General features: G+C 40.3%; 1 protein-coding gene across 1 annotated transcript in view; it reads left to right on the plus strand.

Moving 5' to 3' along the window:
- edil3a (EGF-like repeats and discoidin I-like domains 3a) overlaps positions 1 to 25,471 on the plus strand; it is a 98,171-nt gene that overhangs the window by 54,278 nt on the left and 18,422 nt on the right. The window contains exons 5-9 of the mRNA XM_030764746.1: positions 4,288 to 4,401; positions 10,975 to 11,156; positions 18,966 to 19,121; positions 19,882 to 20,026; positions 20,616 to 20,800. Coding sequence (XP_030620606.1) covers positions 4,288 to 4,401; positions 10,975 to 11,156; positions 18,966 to 19,121; positions 19,882 to 20,026; positions 20,616 to 20,800 — 782 coding nt within the window. The remainder of the gene's footprint in view (positions 1 to 4,287; positions 4,402 to 10,974; positions 11,157 to 18,965; positions 19,122 to 19,881; positions 20,027 to 20,615; positions 20,801 to 25,471) is intronic.

Consider the following 25,471-nt stretch of genomic DNA (forward strand, 5'->3'; position numbering starts at 1 on the left):
AGGTTTTCCCATGTCCCAAGAGTAGGGTTAAGAATTTTTTTCGGCCAAATTCTTGCTGTGATTAAAAACGAGAAGCAGGGAGAGATTACTTCTCATTCTCTTAATTAAGTTTTGGCCATTAACAAATGTGACAGGACTACAACTCATTACCGTTAATTTATTTCAATGCAGGTCATTCCTGTGCACTCTTTAGCAGGCTTACTGACAGACTGTTAAATATGCATAAAACCTGTCTTCACTTTCAACAGCCTTTAAAAAGGAAAAATGTAAACATTAAAGCAATTATGACCTACTTCATATCTGCCCCAGTGGACACAGTCTCCGACGTGCAAGTATCACAGATTTGCATGAAATGGTCGTTTGGTTGCACTCAGACATGACTGGGCTGCTGCCCCTCGGCAATAACAAGGCTCTTACTCTGTGCTTGGAAAATTGCTAAAAGCTGTTTCTCCGTAGCTGTTTTCTTCGCACTCCATTAAACTATTCAGTCCCGTTGGAGTTACGCTCTCACGATAAGAATGTCCACGCACATTACGTGGTATTTACAGATATAGCTAAATGCCTTCTCAGTTTCCCATTCATGTCTACTGCCTCTGCCTCTGTCAGCATTGTGTGTGCGTGCGTGTGTGTGTGTGTGCCTGCGTGCATGTGTTTGTGTGTGTGTGTGTGTGTGTGTGTGTGTGTGTGTGTGTGTGTGTGTACATGTACATTTGTTTGTGTGTGCGTGTGTGTGTGTGTGTACTGATGTGCGCTTTTGTGTGTGTGTGGGTCTGTGTGTGTGTGTGTGTGTGTGTGTGTGTGCATGTGTGTGTGTCTGCACTCATACGCATGCAACTGCGCACAAGCTTGAGGGGCAAGTCAGGAGCAGGTGTCCACTCGGCAGGGGTCAGAGCTGCCCGGCGGAGAGGGCATTTCCTCTGCCTGCCGTCTCTCTTCAGGCGCTTCCCTTCTCCTTCCCCAGACACTCAGCTACCAATTTAGTCTTCACCGCCAGAGCCTCCTGCCTCACAGGGCCATTCATCGCTCCCATTATGAGCCGACAGAGTGCTGCTTTGTACCAGGGAGGCGGGGGAGAGACACGGCCTGGACCAATCAGCACAGAGCTCCGGTCTAACTATAGAGCAGTGTGTTGTTAAGGTCCTGATTAAGGGGGTGAGAGGTACCAGTGACAACATTTTGAATTGTTGAAAAGAAAGAGAGTATTTGTGAAGTTATTTTTAGTTGAGGTAAGTGTCGTAGAGGTGAGTGTATAACAAAGCAAAGAGACATACCTTCACATGAACAGTCTCTCTCTCTCTCTCTTTCTGTCTCGCTCTCTCTCTCTCTCTTTCTCCCTCTTTCTCTCTCTCTCTGGCCCCTCCTTGACAATTACTGATACTGTAAGGGGACCCACTATGTGCTCTGAAAGTCTAGCCAGATTTCTCTGCCCCTCCTGTCTGTAATTAGCACAGCGCTAAATGGCTTACCTCTCCCGACACGTTATTGTCCACTGCTAGCCATTGGAAAACTGTAACACTGTGAACAAACCGGTTCTTTTTCAGCTTGTTTCAGATTCACAATTTGGCCTACTATGCTGTTTAATCATGTCATACGAAATATATGATACAATGTAGGCTGTGTGTTCAGTGCCAGGACAGGTGATGGTGTTCAGGTCTGTGGCACTAATGCTCAGTGTGTGTTCAGACTCATTGTACAGTGAACAGCTGAGTTGGATGGCTTTGGTTCAGAGACTTGGTGTGTAACTGGAATGGTTGCCTGTAGACAGACCTTGATGTTTGGGAATGGAAGAGTTTTGTTTACGTGACCTTGAGACCCTGTGTGTGTGTAGCTCTCCGGCTGTGTAGATTAGTCTCACACGCCTGAGGTAATCCTCTCTCTCTCTCTCTCTCTCTCTCTCTCTCTCTCTCTCTCTCTCTGTCTCCTTCTATTTTTCTCTCTCACTCCCTCCCCTCATTTAATCCCAATGCATTGCTTGAAGGCCTTTCTATCTCCTTCTCTGCTACTCTCCTCAGGGTGGAGAATAGTGTGCCAGGCTGGGGTTTTTTTTCTATCGACATACACTGTGGAACTACCTTTTGTTCAGCAACTGACTCTGTTTTGCACTTGTTAGAACTGAGAATTTCACCTGACACACACACACACACACACACAAAACAGATGGCACAGTATTCCTACCATTGTATTGTAAGAGAAAAGAGAGAGAATGTAGAAAGTGCCAAAATTACAATGCACATACTGTATAAAGCACCAAACAGGTGGATGACAAAGAGTCTTTACTGCAGCTGTAACACCATGACTGGAGGAAGCAGTACTGGCAGTGGACGTGGTGGGGTGATAATCTTAGAGTAAATATCAATTAATTACTAAGTCGATCTCAAATCAATTAATCGATTGATTAGTCTGTTTCAAAGCTTTATTCAATAGGTTCCCCTCTCTCATGACAACATCAAAAGCCTGTGAAATAGTCCTCCTGATCCTTTCTCATGCAGTAGTGCGGAACATTCCGGCAATGTTCTGCACTGTAATTTATCATTCCTGGTATGTAATGTGAGGCGATTTGTGGTTGAGAGTGATTTTGATTATCCTTTTAAAAAATAATGTCAGACCGAGAGAGGGACAGATAGAGAGAGAGAGAAAGAGAAAGAGAGCTAGAGAGAGACAGAGAGAGAGAGAGAGAGAGAGAATATTTTGTATCATTTTACATTTTTGAAGAGGCTAATATTTGAATGCTGATGATTTAGCCTTGTTGTAGTGAATAGCACTCTCTAAAGTGTACGTTTGTCTGCTTAATGGAGCATAATAAAGCAGTTAGGCCCTTTTCATTCACATTAATTAAAACAAAATCTCTGTAGACTCGGATAATCTCTCGCTATCAAGAAGGTATCTTCTGACAAGTGCTTATTTGTTCATTTCAGATGCTAACAGTCTATGTGTGTGTGAGTGTGTGTGTGTGTGAGTGTGAGTGTGTGTGTGTGTGTGTGTGTGTATGTGTATGTGAATGTTCGCATGCCTGTGTGTGTGTTTGTGAGTGTGTGTGTGTGTGTGTGTGTGTGTGTATGTGTGTGTGTGTGTGTGTGTGTGAATGTCCGTGTGCCTGTGTGTGTGTGCACGTGCATGTCTGTCAGTGAGAAATACAGTTCTGAAAACTGTAACTTCTCACCTCTGCCATGCTGATTTGTAAAATAAATGAACTGCTAGCCTGTGCTCTCATATCATAGTCACCAACAGGTCACAGTCCTCCACAGGATTACCCAGAATTAAAAAAAATGACACTGAACACTCACCAGATCATATTGGTGTCCAGGACACAGTTAAAACAGAGCATTATTATTACATGTTGGAAGGCGATACCACATGCAGTATTATTCAGACTCCAAACTAGAAAGTTTCACTTTGTGCTTTTTGTCAAAGGCAGAATTATGGATAAAGATATGGATATGGATCTATGTATTCCTACTACGTATCTGTATGTTTTATTCTGGGAATATATTTTCCATTCGTACCACGCTTAAAACAGTATACTATACACTGAGAATTTTGGAAGTTGGTACATCCAAACACATATATTGATTATTTCTCATTTGTAAACCATAGTTTTCTGGAGAGAATTATTCCTTAATAAATGTGCGAGCATGCGCAGCGTATGGAAGCAAACTACAATCTCTGTCAAGGCAGTAGGCAGAGCCTCTTCACATGCCCCTCCCAGAGGGGGTTCCAAGAGAACTCACTGGTTGACAAGTGTTGTTGGACGTGACCTTCTATGGATAAAAAGCCCTGCACTAAGCATTGTTGCAATGCTTTAGCTGCTTTTGTGTATTAAAATGAAAAAACGGCTTTTTAGAACGGGGCTGAATACTCAGTATATTTCAATATCGGTCAAGTGTCATGGACAGCTTTGGAGCTTTGTATATCTGTATATTCTTCCCAGTGGAAAGCTACTGTTTAAGTCGAGATTTCATAAGAGCGTATTCGCACCATTCGCACAATCCATAGGCGCTAGACCATAATTTGGCATCGCTTAAACAAAGTACCAATATTCACAACCTGCCTTTTCTTATCGTTTCTTTTTCTTTATTTTTTTTTCTTAATGAAGCTGGGCCCATCAGCCCGACAAACCTTTTGTCTTTATTTCTGAATTTTCTTCTAGGCAACCACTACGTCTCATAACAAATTCAATAAACGGCATCTCTCAGTGAATCTAAATGGTTCTGTGCTAATTGCCTCAATGCCATGCTGCTTGCCTCCAAAAACAAGTCCCTCTCCTCTTTCCTCTCTTCGTTTTTACAGATGTTAATGAATGTGAGAAGGATCCGTGTAAAAATGGAGGTATTTGTACAGATCTGGTTGCTAACTACTCCTGCGAATGCCCTGGAGAATACATGGGGAGGAACTGCCAGTACAGTAAGTGCTTTGCTCTCCTTTCTTCTGTTCACCACATCTTCCTTTCTTTTCTTTTGGTTTTTTTTTTTGTCCTTTTTTCATGTTTTTTTTTTGTGTTTTGTTTTTTTAAGTTGGTAAATGCAAACAAGAGCAAAGTGTCTTCTCTGGGGACTCTGGAATGAAAGGTTCTTCTGTCTGTCTCTACGTTCTGTCATTTTATGTCTTTGGTTCAAAAGTGCACTCTAATGAATGCAATAAGGATTACATGGTCACATAAAGGCATACACACACACACACACACACACACACACACAAAATGTTAAATGGCAGGTAAAAGAGTGCATTTCTCTATAATGTGTTAAATTCTTGCTAATTTTAGACAAGAGGCTAAGCAGAGGAGGGGGAGGGTGGGGGCAGAGACAGAAAGAGAGAAGGAAAGAGAGAGATAGAATTAATGGCCTCTCAACACTAGATGTGTCTTATCATCATGAATCAAAGAGGATATTGGTTTTCTCCCAGTTGTTGCAGATAACACACACGTTTATTAAATGAGATATACGGACACACAAGTCATTCTCTCTGGATTTGTCCATTATTAGTTTATGGATCAAGAACAATTTAATTTCTGTTTTCAAAACAACATAAATCTCCCACACATGTCTCCAGTACCTCTCCCTGCTGAAATGAGCACATTTCACTTGCCAATATAATGAAAACAATAAGCCCAAACAAAAAGCTTTTCACAGTCACAGTAAAATTAAAACAGCTTGCAGTTACTTTTTATGACTTGGAAAAACTACGAGTCAAAAAGGAAACCGGTTAAGGCCTCACTAAAGATGCGTTTGCTCCTCAATTCCAAAAGGCTTTTGTCATGTTGTCACCCTGCCACCTGCACCGTTGTCCTTGGCAGATTGGCACCGAGAAACTGCTTTGCATTTTTTGGCTTCTGTTCCCAGCTTATAAAAGGGAACATAGCTTTCTTTGATGAAAGAAGACACATGTGTATTTGAATGTAAATATCCATATGTAACAGCATTCCAAGCTATTTACAAACTGAAAAAGTCAAAACATCCATACAATACAGCAAGAGCGGAAAAAATGCCATGCATGACACAGGAAGAGCTATAAATTAATAAAAAAAAAGAAATTTCTCACTGTCGTTCAAGACATACAAAGAAAAAAAAAACCTCATTAGAATACTCATACAATAAGCGTAAACATTTAAATTGCATGGCCCCATATTTCAACAAAAACCTCACATTATTTGAATGTTCTGATAGGCCTGAATGTATGCATTATCCTTACAAACTTTATTGAGAACATGAATAGGTTTTTAGTATTCTCCTGTTGGTTGTTGGAAAAGATGCCATAGAAACAGGCCTAGGGAGAGCTAATTGAAGTCTGCATGTACCAGATAGCAACCTTTACCACAGAGGAAAATGTCACTGCAATTTGCCATTGACATTTACAGACTGCCAAGTCGTAAATTGTACAAGTGACATAAACATACTGTCTGAATGTTTTGTGTATTAGCACATAGCCTTAAGTGTTAGGCGTGATGTCAATGAAGGTTTATACCAGCTGATGGGTTAATTTAGCATTACAATGAGAGTTTCTCCTTCCCAGAGTTTTGTAGGGTTTAAAAACCAAACCTGTCGAAAAATCGGCTCTAAGTCTATGCTCCCTTGTCAATTCTTCTGTTGGAAAAGTTAAATATTTCATAAGCAATCAAATGCCATATTCTGACTGGTCGGGAAGGAGGTGCTGACCAAAAGTTAAGAATCTGTTAACATTAGCTTGCCCTCTATACTCAAACCTCTGAAAAACTGTTGCACTCAATTCTGTTTCTGAAGCGCGAGTTCTCTGTGAGAGCAAGGAGGAATCCTCACAGGAGGAGACTTAGGGACTCCACTCACTCAGAGAAAGAGGGAGTAGATGGAGAGAGAGAGAGAGAGAGAGAGAGAGAGAGTTAGTTTGAATGAAAGAGAGAACAGGGAGATAAGACAAAAAGAAAAGTTGAAGGGAGAAGAGGGACTCTCTCTCTCTCTCTCTCTCTCTCTCTGTCTCTCTCTCTCTCTCTCTCTCTCTCTCTCTCTCTCTCTCTCTCTCTCTCTCTTCGGTGAGAGACGGAGGGAGCATTCAAAGTGCAGTCTAACACAGACACAGAGAGTGAGTGTAGACTGAGATGGTGAGGTGGTGCAGTGAAAGAACTTAGCAACCATGTGTCTTCACAAAGCTATATGTTCATACTGTAGTACCCCTTTATGAACGAAGGAGACCACAAGGCTAATATCACTGAGTTTATTGCATTAGGGTTATGCATTGCTTTTTATTAGGAATACTAATGCTTCATCTAATGTCACTAGAGTATTTGTAACGTACGTTCCATTCTGCTATAAGCACAGCAGTACTATATTGTCATGCTGTAATCATTATACATTGCTCTTTGTTATAGAACCTGCTGTACAGCCTACCAGCTACATTGTTTATTACACCATTCTATAAATGACCTACATGAACAAAAATGAAAATTAAGTACCAGTAATTGTAATTCCCAGCACTAGTAGCTCTTATACTAGCAGCAGCAATGGTAGTAGTAGTAGTAGTTGCAGGTATTTTTAGGACATGGTGATATTGCTTGAGTAAGAATAACATCAGAGCATTGTTAAACTATTACACCATGTTCAAAAAATCGATTAAAGCTCTAGTCAGAAATGAATAGCTGCACTGGGTATTTATCTCTATATTTTGAGTGCACAAAATGAGTAGAAGAGAACCAGATGATGAAAGGAGCTTGCTGTTTGGAAGTTAAGCTCTTTGATGCTGAGATTATACATACAGTTAAAAAAAAAAAAAAGATTAGGAGGAGAAAAAAAAATCAATCTCGAGTATTGTTTTGACATTTTTGAGCTTTTGAGCCATGCGTTCACAGTCGATGTATGAAAAAAAAAATAAAAATCTGGCTGTAAATGTGTCGTGAATTTGGGTGTCATAAGTTTATTCTGTGATGTGCCTTTTCTTTGATGCTTCTCAAGCCGCTTTTTTTTTTTTTTTTGATTGAAAGATAAAAAGGATGAGCCAAAACAGAAACACATTTGATTCCCTCAAACAGCTCAAGGCAAGTGAAATTTCTCCTCCGTGGGCTTTTTTTTTTTTTTTTTTTTTGAACATTTGCCTTTGGTAAACATCGGTATCCTTCCCCTCAAATGGAAGAAGAGAGGGAGGGAAATGTCAGACCTTAAATTGAATTGAAGATGTATATCAACACAAAATGTCTTATGTCAAATTCCAAACCATAACAGAACAAGGCCAGCTAAAACCTTTACCCTTTTTTTTTTTGGAAAAACAGCTTTGAAATATTAATGTTAAAGAAAGTTATGGGTATGAAACCCCAAAATAACACAATCCATTCTCACTGACCAAGACTCTCTGGTGTTATGGCAAGTTATGGATGATCAGTACGGCATATAGCAATGAATATGGTAGCATAAAGCCGTGTACCCTCGCTATTATGTTTTGGCCAACGACGCAAAACAATGGGAGAGTCTATATTTCTGTCAGTTTATCAATATGTACACTTCAGTTCTGTTAATTCACCGGCTAACAGCTTAGCAAAAGTGAATGCCAAAAGTGAAAAATGTGTTATTCATGAAATGTTTTATGCCAAAAATGGCTTCAACATGGGTTTTTTTGTTATGTTTTGTTTTGTTTTTTTCCTGGGAGGAGTTTAACACAAATGGTGTTTGTCTAAGCAAGGCACTGTGTCAAGAATGCTGCAGAGAACAAATGAGTCATAAAGTGAGAAAATCAAGTTCTTCTCTCTTCTCAAAATGGTGCCTCATCCAACCATTTCAAAGTGCTTACACCTGCCTTCTACAAGAGTTCTAACAGCTCATATTACTTCTAGTAGAGACAAGTTGACATTTTATGGCACAAGTTAAAAGGACTAAGAAAAGTGTTTATAGGAAACTAAACACTTCTAAATGTTGTGTGGTCTAGTTTGAAAATCATTCATTTTGTAATCATGGTTAAAAATGTGTGTTGTTTATGTTCAGGGTTTTTTTTGCTTTGTTTTGTTTTGTTTTGGGGGGTTTTTTTTGTTTGTTTTTTTGGTGATGACTTAATTGCACTGTTAACTTTTGCATAATTAAGCAGAGAACATTCTAGGAGGTTGATGGAAAATGGATTTTTTTTTTTTTTTACAGCAAACACAGAGCCTAAACTGCCCCATCATGACATTGTCGTTCTTCTACAATACTTAACTTGACCCGGTGAAAATAAGATCTTTCCTTGCTGCCTTTGCTGCTCGAGGACATTGCCTTCCTCACCCAGAAACGCAGGATGTGCCCATGCTACCATAGAGCAGGTGCTTCCATTAGAAACGCAATACTCCAGACATCATGTACAGCTGAGTACAAGAGGTAAACAGAGCTGTGTATGAACAAGCCTTAGTTCAGTGTAGAAGCAGAGACTGTGCTCCGGGGAAAAGCATACTCTGAACCATTAAGGTTAGTATCGGACCAGACGTAATACATAATGTAGGAAAAGACACAGTCAGTGCTGTGGACACGAAAGCTTGTGCAAAAGGCAACATTGAACCTAAAGCGAATTGGGGTAAGCACAGGAAGGAAGGTCGAAAAGGCTTTCTCTATGCCATCACCCACCTTTTGGAGTCAGTTCGTAATCTAAAAGCGCTGAGACGGAGGTTCAGAAAGTCATTCCGCATGTGGACATAAACAAACAGATACTCCCTCCTTCTCTTCCCTTATCCCACACTGTTTGAGATTAAGAAACAGATGTTCGAGCAGCTTAAATATTTGCGTGTTGCTTGTAGAAATGAATAGTTCATTGAAACAAACAGAGGCAGGCTTTTGGGAAACATGCATAAACAGGGGCAGTTGGCACTGAAAAAAAATTCTGCGTTTGTGTTTCTGAAAATCATCTTTGCACCATTGATTTTGCTACACTTTTTGAAATATATCATAGACAATAACCAACAAAACCATATTTTAGCTCACCAGAGTCCTGTGGTATGTTGCACAACAGGGACGTGCACAGATGCATTCAGGTTACTCATGGAACACTGGTTTAGCAGTTTGGTTCCTGCTGCAGCTCCGTGGAACTTAAGGTGTATGTATACTTCATTAAATGGAAGAGTTGAAAATTTGAAGATGGAGCAAGTTTAAAAAAAAAAAAAAAAAAAAAAACCCTCAACAGCACTAAGCCATTAAGCTGCCAAGGAAAGACCTTTGAGGACGTTAGAAAAAAGAGTCTGGAGATAGTGAGTCTTCTAATGTATCAACACTAATTTAATGTACCACTCATGTGACTTCAATAGCTCCACATCATTCATTTTTTCATAAGTTCTCAACTTCAATTAACCGTTTTTGAGAGGTTGTGGGATGAATCCCAGTTATTAAACTTGACCCAATTTAATTATATCTTTTCAACACAACATATCTTATCCTAAGAAAGCGAAAAAGCAACTCCAGTTCTGGCAAGTAACCTTTTTGTTGTTGTAGAGACATTGGTAGGGGTTTCAGCTTTACAGATAAACATTCATATTGTTCCTCTCTAAGAGGGAGGTTTGCTTCCCCAAAGCTGGAAAAAAAGAGAGGGAAAAATTATGGAGTCTTTTCAAGAATTTTTCCACCCTGAGGAAAGCTTAATTGCATTATGTTTCGGTTGGTGTTGTTCTTTTCAACTTTTGTGTTAATACAGTCAGGGCATTTAAACCCTGTGCACAAAAAAAAAAAAAAACTAAAAAAATGTTTTATAAAATAATAATTAAAAAAAAAAAAAACGGAGCTGTCTGCATAAAGAAGAATAAATTCTTCGAGACTGAGAGAACTTTAAAGACATATTTCTGACTGCGGGTTTGGAGAAGAGCCCCAGTATATCTGACAAGAGTATAAACGACAGGACTGGTCTTTAGAATGTCCCCATTCAACGGGGTACAGTGAGCTTCTTTTTTTTTTTTTTTTCTTTTATTTGGAGAGTGTGAATATGATTTATCGGGGATTGAACAAAGAAAAAAAATGCTGATTTTTTTTTTTTGAGACAGAATGTTTTGTATGCTTCTGAATGACCGGACACGGTTCAATAGGACCACACAGCCGGAAAGCAGAGTTACCGTGTTAAATCAAGGACAGTTTGTCCATGAACGAGGCGGTCTCCCAACATCACACGGGGAGAGACGGCTCAGGACAGCATCTCCCAAACAGATACAAAGCAGACAGACAATGAGGAGTGGAGGAGTGCAAGAGTTAGGTGAAAAAGATGACTTATTTTAAATGTTTAAGAAGGCAGAGCTGTGCCTATCTGGCACAGTCAGCAATCCAAAAGTGCAGAGGAAAACAGTTTGGCCGACCATACACACAGAACCACTTGTTAACACACTTTTGACTCACTCAAAAGCTAGCAAGCTTGTCACATATACCAAACCCTGCTGGCAAGACCATAAGAATTAATGTATTAATGACTATTTCTTCAGTATGGATCATCTTACCTGTTTTTGTGTTCGTTTTGTATGTGGCTTCTGGTGAGGAACTGAGATCTGAGCTCTGTCCGAATCTACGTGTTTGTCTCAATCAGAATGTTCCGGACCGCTCGGCATGGAGGGTGGCATCATCTCCAACCAGCAGATCACCGCGTCCTCAACTCACCGTGCCCTATTTGGCCTCCAGAAGTGGTACCCCTACTTTGCCCGCCTCAACAAGAAGGGCCTAGTGAACGCCTGGACGGCAGCCGAGAATGACAGATGGCCTTGGATTCAGGTAACAGATGGGGTGGAGCACAGAGACCCCATCAGTAACACACCAATGTGGCAAAGACATAAAACGTGTCCTCCAGCCAGTCTAGCTTCAGTTTAAGTGGGAGAAGAAACAGAAGAGAGAGACATTGTCTAAAAAGTGTTTGTTCTCAGCTCTCCAGGGTTTTTTTGTTTTGTTTTGTTTTGTTTTGTTTTGTTTTGTTTTGTTTTGTTTTGTTTTGTTTTGTTTTGTTTTGTTTGTTTGTTTTTAAGCTTCTTGCCTTGAGAGTTAATTAGTTTGGTGTTGTAGGATCTTCTTTGATATGGGTTGGAAATGAAAGCAGTAGTATAGAAACAGAACTATCATCTCAGAGCACTGTCAATTTATCAGATATTTTTGTTTACACAAATCCAACCATAAGCTGCTAAAAGTATGGGTCCTTAGTAATAATGTATTATTTATTGAAGATGATTGCTGAATTATGATATTTTAGAACCTTATTATTATATCATAGTCCCAATATGAATAGAGTTTTATGGTGTGAGACTATGCTTTGAGAAGTTGTGGTGTGGGGAATTTTTGAGTAATGTTCTTGTGCAATCTGAAGTCTTGGACCTTGTGAACAAATCTGGGTTCTGGAAAGTTAATAGAGCGAAGCTAAGGATATGGGTGATTATTTTTAAATGCCTGGTTAGTTTTGAAGTTTCTAGAATGTTATGAAATTCCTGTGTTCTAGAATAATTCAAAGGTCACACATTCCTACTGTTACCCACACCCACTTCAAACAGTTACTCTGTCATGGTCCTAAGCTCATAAACATGATGTTGTACTCCATTTGAAGTTACAGCTTAAATCAAAGGAGTAAGAGCTAATATTGTTAAACTTTGTTGTCTTTACCCACAATGAATTAACCAAGACTATTCCCTGAAAACCATTCCCTGAAAATGTGAATATAGACAAAAAATATCCAGTGTAATTGTTAACAAAATTCACAACAGGATTATTTAACAGTATTCACAAAATCAGCCCTAATCCTAAATAATGAAATCAATTCAAGTCTCTAAAACTTTCGGTAATACCTTGTCCTTAAAGATAAAATCAGACGATTTGTTTCACCAAAATGAATTAGAAGTCTTTCTGCTTGTTGACTTTGAGCTGAATGAGTAGAGTCCCCCATCGACTCTCGGTTTCAAAACAACCTTCACACCAATTCTTATCTGTTCTTCAAACAGACTTTCATAAGAGACAGACGGATTGTGTCGGATATTAGATTGAATAGGTATCCTCAGTATTATCTTTTAGCTGCGCACAATTTCAACGTGATGAAACTGTTTGCCAGGTGGAGCTCTCATAAAGTCTATTTGATCGGTAAGAGCACAAAGTAAACGAGGCAAACAGTGGCTCTGAGAAGACTTCTTAGCTTAACAGTTTTTCTTCCACCCTCAACACACCGCTCGCTGAAACTTACAGCAACTGAACCAGTCTTTGAAGGGGAATGAGAGAGAGGGGGGGAGAGAGAGAGAGAAGGGAGCGAGAGAGAGAGAGAGAGAGAGAGAGAGAGAGAGAGAGAGAGAAATGGCCTTCCCAAACTAGATATGTGAGAGAAATGTGTAGCATTCGGGCACTTTGACTCTAATGATACAAGTTGAGATGGACCTTTCTGTGCTTGAGATGACTGTGCTGTGAGGCCTCTATGGATCAGTGTTTGGAATGAGGGGTTTTGTGGAGTAATGCTCATATGTGTGTGTGTGTGTGTGTGTGTGTCTGTGTGTTGTGTCAGCTCTTTGGAGACTGAGGGGGTGTAGGTTATGACAACGTCCTCTGATAATTACTTGCTCCTCAGGTGCTCCAAGAAATAAAAAACAGACTTTAGCTCTAACTGACTGTAACCTTCTCTCTCTCTCTCTCTCTCTCTCTCTCTCTCTCTCTCTCTCTCTCTCTCTCTCTCTCTCGCTCTCACTCTCACTCCCCCTCCCTCTCCCTGCTGTCTTTTTTCTGTCTTTCTTTCTGCCCCTAGTGCTGCCTAGAGCTATAATACTAAATAGCAAGTAAATCACACAAACAACTTCAGCCATTAATAATTGATCACAGCAGCAACGTGTTTACCAAAAGATGTGTGCCTGCGTGCATTTGTGTTTGTGTGTGTGTGTGTGTGTGTGTGTACGTGTGTGTGTGTGTGTGTGTGTGTGTGTGCGTGTGTGTGTGTGTGTGTGTGTGTGTGTGTATGTGGTGTGTGCATCACATGCGTATGTCTGTATGTTTCTGTGTGTGTGTTAGTGTATGTCTGTGTGTGTGTGTGTGTGTGTGTGTGTGTATGTGTGTGTATGTGTGTGTGTGTGTGTGTGTGTGTGTGCGTGTGTATGTGTGTGTGTGGTGTGTGTGCATATGCGTACGTCTGTATGTTTCTGTGTGTGTGTGTGTGTGTGTGTGTGTGTGAGAGAGACAGAGAGAGAGAGAGAGAGAGAGAGAGCGATATGGGATGAAAGAGACACTGTCTGCAGCAGTACTCACACACATGTGAAATTGCTTTGTGACACTCAAGGGAAATATCTTAGAGGCTGGACAACTGTGAGATTATGTCTGAAACTGCAGTTGAATTACAGTAATGGGCTGCAGAGTTTAGGATTGAAATAGTGACAAAAGTGGTTTAAGAGCATGGAAGAGTCCTTATGTTCCTCTGAACATCGTCTCTTATTTATGACTAGAAAAGAGTGAGAAGATATCTCTCCTGATCAGTTTTATGGGGTTTGTTGATTATTCTAAATTTCACATCACTTACATATTGTAAGCCCTGTATGGGTGACCTCCATTTTAATCAGTAATCAAAGTATCACAGTTCTGACCTCATAAGAATTACGGGCGTTGTAGTCAGAGGAAGAAGTTAAGTCAAGAGACTTAAAGCTAAAAGCATTCAAATAAACTGTGCCTCCACCCAGGATAACCTGAGCCTTAAATAATGAAAATAGCCTAAATGTGTCCAGTGTAATTGTTAGAAAATTCACAAAAATGGTTGAAGTAATGTTTAGATTGAAATGAATTATTCTCTCGAGGGCTGAAATTGTATCGATTCTCTAAAACTTTCAGTAACGGTCTCTCCGTAAGGATTAAATCCAAAGGACTTTGTCACCACGCCAATACAAACTTCTCTCCGTTCCTGGTTTCAGCAGATGAATGAAAAGCTTTTAATGGATTCCCCATTTACAAAACACATTCCAACTATTAAAGCGAATGGGGGCTCCCAAATGACCTCAGTGTGTCTTTACAGGCTCTATAAAGTTCTGTATTGACTGCAGCACTTGATGAGGTGTGACCCAGCCCTAACCACACTTGTATTCTGTTGCTAAGTCAGAATGACAGAGCAGAAATAGCAGGTAGTCCCATATATTCTCATCATTTGCTCATAAGGAGCAATCTCCTCCAAAATCATAACTGTTGAGTATACCGCAGCAAAATGACAAAGGACAGGAGTAAAGTGTGGACACTATAAATCGTGCTTAATCCTGAAGCCTGTTTTGTAACGGTGTGTTCAAAGATGGATATCTGAACTAAGACTCTGAACTATCTTCTTCTTCCTGTGAACACCCAGCCCTTCCAAGATCCACAAGAACTGTGGCTCAAAAGCTCTTGAATCCCAGTTTATGTACTCAAATCAAATTATTAACCGAACAAAAATGTTTCTCTTCAGCTAAAATCCTACAATCCGTTATTAGTGACATGCTACAGTATAAAATATTTGTATTTCATTTTCTAAAGAGTCTGTCCTTAGGTTTTTGAAAAAAAAAAAAAAAACCTAATCTTGAGATATATAATTGACATTCATTCATGACAACCAGCTCAGTCTTGTGGTATTGTTCTCAGTCACGTGACAATTCCAAATAAGGCATCTTCCTGTGTGACTAACACTGAAGCCAACTCACGCTTTGCCGTGGCCTACGTAATTCTGCTTTATAGATATATTCTGTTTTTATGACGAAGGGTTTGTGCTGGCGAAATATGAAATATGTCTATTGCTGGCAAAGGTATATCTGCTTGTGTCCCATTACTGAAACAGATAAGCAGTTCTAACGTTGGTGAGAAAGAGCAGTATTTTCTGAAGCTGTTGAGAGAAATCAGTTGGGTGTTTTTTGGGGGGGGGTTTTGTCCAGTGCTGGCTGAGAGATGGATCACTGATGTATCACTGATTTTTCTTTTTGAAGCATTTTTTTTTCCTCATGAATCCTTCCTGTCCATCTTTTTTTTTTTTTTTTTTTTTTTTTGGCCTTGTGAATATCTGAAACACAAAGCCGGCAGCTGTGCTCTGCCAAGATTTGAATCTATTGCTTGGGTCATGTGATAGGAATTTGAGCGTTTTTTAGGGTTTTTTTTTAATGTAAATAGAAGCCATCCACTGCGTCAATATCAGATTTCCTGAACACTGAAAAGTACCTCTAGGTCATGGCCCAACATGACTGGTCTCTAATGCTTTGTGTTTCTGAAAACTGTCATCAGTTTTATTTCACTTTTTTTTGTATTACTCAATGCTAGTGTTCTCACAGTTTGGCACTTTACAAACAGAATTTGTCCTTGACATGATGTAGTACTTGATGATTTCCTCATTTTGTTCTGAACGGCTTTAACCCGGCCAACAGCACGTGGAACTGACTGCATTTGGGCATTTTAATTATGTTTTGACCATTTTAATTACATTCTAAAACTGTATCTGTAAGTAAACACTAAAGAGCGGTCCCCTAAATCTGAATTAAGGCAAGAAAAAAGCAATAAACATTACCAGAGGGGCAAGGATAGCAGACTGCAAAGAGCAGTTAGAGATTCAAGTTACAAAATCTGATGTTAATATTCTGCATGTTGGCGCAGTTCTAACATTTGTCTTTTTTACATTTTTAGTGACAAACTCACAGTGCAACACTCACGCATCCATGAATGATTGTTTTCAGAACTGCTCACGGAACTGTTCACAAACACAAACAATACTTGAGACTGTCTGTACACATCCGTGAGCAAACTTTTTAAAATATGCCCCTCACATTGAGAGAGAAGGGACTAAGTGTCCCAAGTTCTTATGACAGACTATGTCAGTATACATATCCGGTACAGCAGCACGCAGCTCCTACTTGCCGTGGCTATTTCAAAGACTGAGCATGTGCAGGACCTTTGCATCACCATGAGCTCCAGCACCAGCTTTCAGATTAACCTCATTTATGGAGACTCTGTCGTCTGATTTCAATCTCCACCAATATGTGTACATGTAGTGTATGATTACACAAAATGATGCACTGTCTTTGTATTGTTATAAAATATGCGAGTCGTATGTTATGCTAATGACAGGGTGTAGAAAGATCTTAGAATAATTACTGACAGCGCGAATCGCCAGGCAGATTTAGCTCCGTGAAAAGAGTTCACTGCCTTCTCCAAACCTGCACTCCATCATCCTGAGAACTGTGCTTGTGAGAGTCAACAGAACAAGTGTGTGTGTTTGTGGGGTATGTGGTGTGTGTGTGTGTGTGTGTGTGTGTGTGTGTGTATCCATTGACCCTCCTGACCTCACACACTTTTTCTCACATATAAATCACAGAAAGTCTGGAACTCACGTAAATCTCTGTGGCCAGAAAGGATTGAGATGATGCTGGCTGGGGAAATGAGTCCTGTGTGATTGGGTAATCAGGAAACGACCTTCGTGTGATTGGATGATTAGAAAACGACAGTGGCGTGATTGGGTGTCATTCTGACGCATAACCCGGGGAATTAAGGTCCTTTTACTGCCGTAGTTTGCCGACTGAATCAATTTGTGGAAACTGACAAACACTGGGCAGGAATGTTCCAGATGTTTCTGATACTCTCTCACATATGGCATCAGCGTGAATGCATCACTGTTTAGTGTAATGGCTCTAACATCTGTGCTCATCACTATCATAAAATATCACTCAGTTAAGGAGTGCAATGGCCTTTTTGTCATCGCTATGTCATCGGGTGGCATTGTCTCTGTTATGTCAGTAGTACAAGAAAACAGAGGAGGATGAATGAAAACAGGGGATGGGCTGTCAAAATTTCTGGCATTATCACACAAAAAGTCTCATTAATGTGTATTTTGCTGGAGGGTGGCTGAGAGTGGATGTTCCCCTCTGTTTTCACTTAGTCCCTTGTCAGTTTTTGCTTTTTTAACCCCTGGGGGGGCTATGCTTTGCTCTGCTTTTGGTGTTGCGTCATGCATTCACGAATCACGAATTGTATAACGTCATTTTTGGATAGGCTCAGGATTTTGATATACATTAAAATTAATGCATTTCAAATGATGCAAGCCCGTATTAGAGTGTGAAATTTGGAAGCCTAATTTTTATGGTTGTCGTGCATCTTGTGTTTCCATTTTAATCCATAGAATTTTATTTTGATTTAGTCAGTTCCAGACAGTATCAGGTCACTGGAGAGAAGACAATTCCATATTCAAGTTGCCCTGTCTACCTGATGTGTTTCATCAAAACATTTAGTGTACACAAGTCACATTTGTCATAGAAGCAGGAGGAAGCTTATTGGAACAGCTTGTATGTTGTAGAAAGATTTACTGACATTTTGTTTGCCTTATCACATACACATATTATTCACCGGCAAGGGATCTGTTCTCACAGTGGTAGAGCGTCAATTAAAATTTAATTAAACATACCTAACTGAATTATTATCTAAATACCAAACAAACAGTACAATAAAGCCTGGATTTTTCTCCCTGTCTGTTTATAATACCATGAAAACCCTCTAAAATATGCAAAAGTCTCCAGAATAATCAAAGACAAAGAGATAATCTTCTCCTTTTTTCTTTCTTTTCTTTTTTTTTTTTTTTTTCCTTTTTTTTTTGGCAAGTAGCGCTTACAAGGATTTTGGTATTTAAAGACTACAATCTACCCCCTCACCACCCAACCCCTCATCCTTTCTCTTCTTATTCTACACTGATTATAATCTATTTTTCTGAAAAGAATTTATGCTGAATACTTGGGAATGGTAAATAAAGCAGCACAGGCAGGCACAGGCACACGCGCGCACACACACACACACAGACACAAACTGATAAGAACTCACTTTGGTCCCTGTATTACAGCATTAACAGACTATATGGGAGTGGGAATGTTCATTTTCTCCTCCCCCTGAGCTCCTAACACTACGAAACACGACACACACTCCAACTCTCTCTGCATGTGCTTTCAGATAGCACTTCTCGCAGGGGATGGGGCTGGAATCTTTGATTGACTGCTCTCACTCAGTATGTGAAGGCAGACCAAATGTCTCAGCCAGGGGCAGCGTTTTCAGGCACCTCAGTAAACAAGATGGACGAGTGAAGAAAAAGTAAAGTCTGTTGTCAGAGGGGTTGTTGGAAGCTCAGGTCTGTTCTGGTCACGTGGATTCATAGATGGATTAGCTTGGTTTTATGGGGGGGGGGGGGTTTTCTGTTTTGGACAGACGTGGATGACAGGGACACTAAATAACTATATGTGTACACACACACAAACAAGCATAAACATACCATACATTTGTACTTGTGCGTTTGTGAATACATTAAAGAGTAACTTCACATCTGCTCAGTTACATTTAGACACCAAAGATATGCCCACAACGACACACAGTCAAAAACATTTTATGCTTTGTAATCCTGTATTCTTCCTCCCTCTGCCTCACTCTGTCTCACTCTCTCTCTCTCTCTCTCTCACCCCCTCCTCCCTCGTCTGTGTGTGTGTTTTTTTTTGTGTGTGTGTGTGTGTGTGTGTGTGTGTGTGTGTGTGTGTGTGTGTGGAGAGGGGGAATTATGCGACACTGTTGTACTGATGACCTCATTGTCTCTCTCCCCCACAGATAAACCTACAGAGGAGGATGCGGGTCACGGGTTTGATAACGCAAGGGGCCAAACGCATTGGGAGCCCAGAATACGTCAAGTCCTACAAAGTGGCCTCCAGTGACGACGGCAAGAACTGGAGGACGTACAAAGTGAAGGGCACAGACGAGGATATGGTGAGACGACTTTATAATTAGCTTCCCGGACGCCCGGGCTTCATCTCCGCGCCGGTCCGCCCTTCCCCTACACCCTCCACACACCCCCGCCACACACCCCCACCCCCCACCCCCACCCACTCTCACATCTCCTCAGATTGAATTTTGGACTCTGTTTAGGGGATAAACGAGTGTCGCACAGGCATTAGAGGATTCCTAGTCTTCCATCATCTGTGACATACCCCTCCCTTCTTTCTCTCCCTCTCTCTTTCTCTCTCTCCCTCCCTTTCTCTCTCCTTTTCTCTCTCTCTCTTCATTGTAGAGGCTCAATTCCCAGGTCTTTCACTTCAGTGACTTTCACAGCTCTCTATCACTGGGCTGTCTCATTTGTCAGCTTCTTTTCTTTGCTTTTTTTTTTTTTCTTTTTCCTCCCTCCTCGTCTATCATGTTTGTTTTGATGTCGTATATAAAACGTGGGTGAACTGTGAGTTCTGTTAGACGTCTCCTCTATTCTGTGACACTGAGGTTTTTTAGAGCGGGGTTTCATCACAAATCCAAGTCTCTATAACATGTTTACGATTCAGCTATCACAAAGGATATTTGTGGAAAAAGACACAGTTATGTTGTGTGAAGAGATACATCAAGAGCCTCTGATGAATACGTGCCCTTTTGCTGGGTAGCTGAAGTACGTGGGGTGACTCCCGATGACTCTTTAATGCTACACGCCCGTGACTGCCTTCTGTGTCATGCTTCTCTTTTATCTCGTTATCTCTGCCTGTAGGTGTTCCGCGGGAACGTCGATAACAACACCCCTTATGCTAACTCCTTCACCCCTCCTATCGAAGCCCAGTACATACGAATCTACCCCCAGGTGTGTAGGAGGCACTGCACACTGCGAATGGAGCTCCTGGGCTGTGAGCTCACAGGTCAGTCAAACAGTCAGACACTGCATGACACCAGGAGTCAGCCAAACAAGCTATATTAAGATAGATTAAACCAAATGAAGCTACAGTTTGCTAAATTATGCTATATATAAGGCCATATTAAACTACATCATGTGAAAATATTCTTTACTAGGTTGTTATGCTGCATAACATTAGGTTTGGTTAGATTTAAAATGAAACAGGCATCATTCTTGTGAGTTCACACATGTGCTGTATCAATGAGGGTAATGTAACCATTTCATGGTCAAACATTCATACATGATCATTACAAATGTATGAGTTTACATAGATACATGTACCCTGACCCTGAACCTGACCCTAACCTTGACTTTAATCCTAACTTTACTCTGACCTTTGCTCTAGCCAGGACCTTAACACTAAGCTACAGTAAATGTTTATTGCATTGTGTGTTAATAAGTACCAAAAAAAATGGTTCCATTAGACTCACTTTCACAGGTAATCATCTGTCACCTTTTCAGATAGACGTTTATATTTTACTGTAACCATTAAACTATGAGAGAAAACGTGATTGTCATTCAATGAATGACTTTTTCTTGCATTCTGTCCTCAGGCTGCTCTGAGCCGTTGGGAATGAAGTCTGGACACATCCAGGACTACCAGATCACGGCATCCAGCATTTTCCGAACCCTCAACATGGACATGTTCACCTGGGAACCCGGGAAAGCCCGACTGGACAAACAGGGCAAGGTCAATGCTTGGACATCAGGTCACAGCGACCAGTCTCAGTGGCTACAGGTACACCATTTCATCCATTTCCATCAAAACCACTGAAAAGAACCCACCAAACTGAACCCTTTTTTATACCACTAGCCCTTTGTTTACCAACAGGCAGCGAACGCTTTTGAAAGGAATAGTTACATTTACTTGCAGTACACATTTGTCAGCCAGCTCTCTTACTGTTCATTAAAGTAAGTGATGGCAGTAAACTGTGCCTTTAGTGAGAAACCTTTCTCTCGGGTGACTGAAAAGCTGCCATGTCCCGCTCCTCTGCAACAGCTACTCTGTATCACTTCCTGAGAATCAGCATGAGAACTCGCTGAAACAAATACGAAAAAGGTGGACCCACTTAGTTCTGCAGATGTTCGTGGTCTTCGTCGAAACTGGGTCAGATGATGCATTTGCAGAAACCAAGAACATCATTAAAAGTCCGCTCTTTTATATTACTGTCAAATCCGTGTTCATCTTCAGGGCATCTTCACGCAGGTGTGCGAGCAAACTACACTCCAGAGGTCGACTCCAGCTCTTTGATTTATTCCAGCGTCATGTGTTGTAAATGTCTGAAATGTTTCGAAATACTCCTTAATTTGTTTTTCAAGGAAAAAAGGGCAGTCCTGGGTTCTTCGGCCAATGAAAGAAGTGTATGATTTATTCATGCCATGTATCTGTGTGGCAGGGTCCTTTAGCCCATTGTGTGTGTGTGTGTGTGTGTGTGTGTGTGTGTGTGTGTGTGTGTGTGCGTGTGTGTTTGTGTGTCATGCATGTCATCATTAAAGATCTTTAAAAGGGGGAGTGGGAAACAGGACTGGTCTTTTAAGCTAGCTACTAGCGAGGCATGAAACCCAGGAAAATTGATTGAAGCAGACTGTGGAACACTTCTGCTCTCTGGGATCAGAGGAGAGGCGAGGGCTGTTGTAAAATCAATAGTTTCCTGTCACAGGAAGCATCATAAAAGTTAAATGACTGCTTGGTCATTATTCAATCCATGACATTAACATTAATTATCATACATGCCATTCCACTCCACCTAAACTTTTCACTCAACTTTTGGAAATAATCATCTGGAAATAATTATGGGGACTTTGGTTATATATATTTTAAACAAGCAAGGTTTCTCATTCTTTAAACCTTTTTACGTTTACATTTGATAGAATTCAAAAGTCATATTGAGAGTATGCATGCAGAAAAGGAAGAAAATCTAATGAGATGCCAATACTAACGTAATACAGTCTCTCCTGGCCTCTTATCGGTTACATATGTTGGCGTGGACAGCTCTCCATTCATTTTCATGGGACTGTGCTGAAGGTACATCAGTTGTTACTTCCCAGTAAGGAGATGAATTGTAAAGTTTAGCTCAAAAAAATAATCTTTTCTCCCTGTTAGACATAAGCAAAATAACTGGATGTAAAATATTATGATCAGTTGAGCCTTTTTTTATGATAAAGCAAGGGAAGGCTCATTTTAAAAGGTGTAGAGCCCACAGAATTTGTCAATGTCTTTAACCATGCTGACAAACGGTGATGTTTTGAATTTAGTCTTGCTAAATGGAGATGTCAGCCAACACTTTGGCATGTAATTCTAATTTTAATAATGAGAATAATATCTAAGGTGTAAGATAAGATTTAAACAGATTGCATGTCATTATGGTGTATGTTATCACAGGCTAAGTGTTTCATTAAACGAATGTCACATTTGATAAAAAAAAAAAAAAGCTGTAGGAGCGTGTATGTGTTTGCTTTCAAGTTCAAAATGTGTGCAGTTGCAGAATGTGTATGGAAATGAAACTGTATGATAGAGACAGAGTCATTAAATGTCTTCCTTACGTTGGTTGCCATGGTGAATAATCGATTAGCAGTGACATTAGAGAATGACTCGAGACTTGACAGATTAATGGAATTAATCAAGCTTAATGACAAATTAAGTATTCCAATTAATCAAGACAACTGCAGTCCTACGGAGGCAAAAATTGCCTTGTAGAGCGCAAACACATAAGACAGTGTTTGACCAAGAAGGGTTTCCAGCTTCCCCGCTTTGACAGACTGCTCAAGCTAACACAATCCAAATCTTTCACTCTGGACACACTCACGAGGCTTGAATTCCTCAGAAGTGAGACATAATTTTTTTTTTTTTAAACAAAGATCTTTATCCTCCACTCATCTCTGCCGTCCAGTCAGAATCCACAGAGACAGAGCTGATTTCTCATGGCATTTTTCCAGCTAGTCGTCGGATTGCATTTTTTTGAGCTTTCAGCTTTGCCAAGTAGAGATGTAGGCAGAGCAGCTCCACTCCAATCATAATACAAGTCTGTAGAAACACCTTTAAGTTAGCGCAGTTTACTGTTTGTGTGAAGGAACACTTTTTTTATTCATTAGTGTCATGTTTTTCGTAGGTCATCGTGCACATCTGCAACGCTAGTGTGTGATTTTTATGGTAACGTGTAGAGGAGAATGCTGCTGATACTGAACACATGTGCTTCCTGTAGTGCAGATACTCAATAATTTAAAAAGAAGGTTTAAGTTCTTCATTGTGTTGACTTAGTGAGAGAGAGAGAGGTGAACATTCCCACTCTGAAGGCCAGAAGTCTGGGCCAGAAGAACGTGTTTATCTGCCTGCTGTACTGCTAATATCTGATTCAATGACAGGCTCGCATTTGTTAACTCCAAGCTACTATGTCTTTTTATGACTATTTGCTGCTAACATCAGCAGGTATTGCAAAAAAATATTAGCTTTTTTAGCCACTTTTCGACATAATTTCACAAACTCAGATCTCATGTCATTCTTCATACACTTTTTGTGTCTTGTCACATTTTTCTGTATTCTCACACGGACCCTCACTGACTTAGCAATCAGCAGTAATGTATTTTATATTAGAGTTGTATGTCATTGATTTTAACATATTTTCATTCCATTCAGTAACTTAACTACTCTTTAAAACATCCCAGTTCTCCTCCTTTGGAACTGGAAAAGGGAGATTTTCCTTGGCACCAACACCTTTGTGTTTTTCACTGGGTGTCTTAGGACAGGTCTCTTGTAAAGGTGCTTTGTGTCATTGTCCACTGTAAAAAGCACTATACAAATTAAAATTGCGTAGAATTAAATCGTTTTCAACTCATTAAAAGTACCCCAAGCATGTACTCGGCAGAACTGCACTCTTGATGTAAGGGATGCAATGAATAGCACACAGCAAATTATTGTAATTAGTGCCTCATTCACTGCTATCGCTCTGTTATTCATAAGCCCGTTTAAACTTTTTTTTTCTCCCTAATGGTTTTCATAAGACAAACTTGGTCTCTCCCTATCAATCATCGTTTTTTCCCAGTCCCAGTCAAGATCAAGCAAGCCTCATATAAATATGCTAATTAGTTTCATTGGCAAGTTTTGGAGTCTGCGGGTAGACTAATTACTGTTTACCTCTTGAAGCACAGGAAGTCAGCTCTAGTCCCTGCTTTTGGACAGCCTTTATGTCAGTCCCCCCCCCCCCCCCTTTTTTTTTTATTGCTCCCAAACATGCTGACTCAGCGAGGAAAGCCTCGAATTGTCAGTCAGTTTACACATCTCACTGTCTAAGAGTTTATTTTGCCTGTCTACAGGCAGCTGCTTCCCCTTTTCACCTTGAAGTTTGCACAAAAGAAAGTTCCCTCTCCAAACCCCCCCATCCCCCACCCCCCTCCCCTTCTCTTCCGTATGCTTTGTGTAATGAACTCATTTAGCTTTCTCATTGTGGTTTTCACTTCCTGCGACATTAAGTAAGCATAAAGTCATGACCTAAGCCTTCAACTAAGAACCAGCTGCTTGGAGCAACATTCATATGTTCTACACTAAATGAGCACGCAATTAAATTAGACGTGAAACGGAGCTGATGATAGAGATTGGTCTCCTGGTAGCAGGGATTGCCCGTCTACATGTGAAATGGTTTGTGTTGCATTGGACTCGCTGGTCTATGCAGGTTTTCTGATTGGGTCTTTGGTGTTTTGTAACGGCCTGTGCTAGGGTCTCCTTGACTCTGCGCTGTCATGTATCAGTTTGGGCTGGTCCTTGTTGGTCTGCGCTTTTTTTCCCCCAATATCTTTTTTATTGGTGTGAGACGATCTGTGACAGATGCTGGTTCGCAGTGTTTGGTGATGGTATAAACTGGTGACTATTGATGTGTGTAAGCTTTGATTGAGTTCCCAAGGCATTGCTTTGGCTGATTCTCTCTTTGGCAGGTAGTCATTGCTCGTAGGCTGAGCCAAACACGAAGTAGTGTGTGCTCTCTACTGGTGGGCCTGTCAACACCAATAGACAGTGTTAGAATGAAGTGTGTTTGTACCAACACAGTCAGTGAGCAGGGCCATGTGTCAACAGAAATATACATTCTCGTGGACCTGTGCTTAGGTTCCACTCTGTTTTCAGTTCTATATTTTATCAAATACACAATAAAATAAAAAAAAAGATATGGATGCTCTCAGTGATACTACAACAGCACAAAAATAAATAAATAAATAAATATTTTTTTAAAAAAGAACGTTCTGGATCTGTTAATGTATTTTAGAGCTGTTTTTGAAAAGATTAAGTCCAACAAAGAATTTCCCATTTAGGCAATTATGAAAATAAGCGTTATAATAGGCATATCTCAACATTATTCCCTTCTGAATTCTAAGGGACTTTCTGATCACTATGTAATGGTTTTTTGCTTTTGTTTCTTCATTT

Source organism: Chanos chanos, chromosome 1, assembly GCF_902362185.1.
Source record: "Chanos chanos chromosome 1, fChaCha1.1, whole genome shotgun sequence".
Taxonomy (NCBI): Eukaryota; Metazoa; Chordata; class Actinopteri; order Gonorynchiformes; family Chanidae; genus Chanos; species Chanos chanos.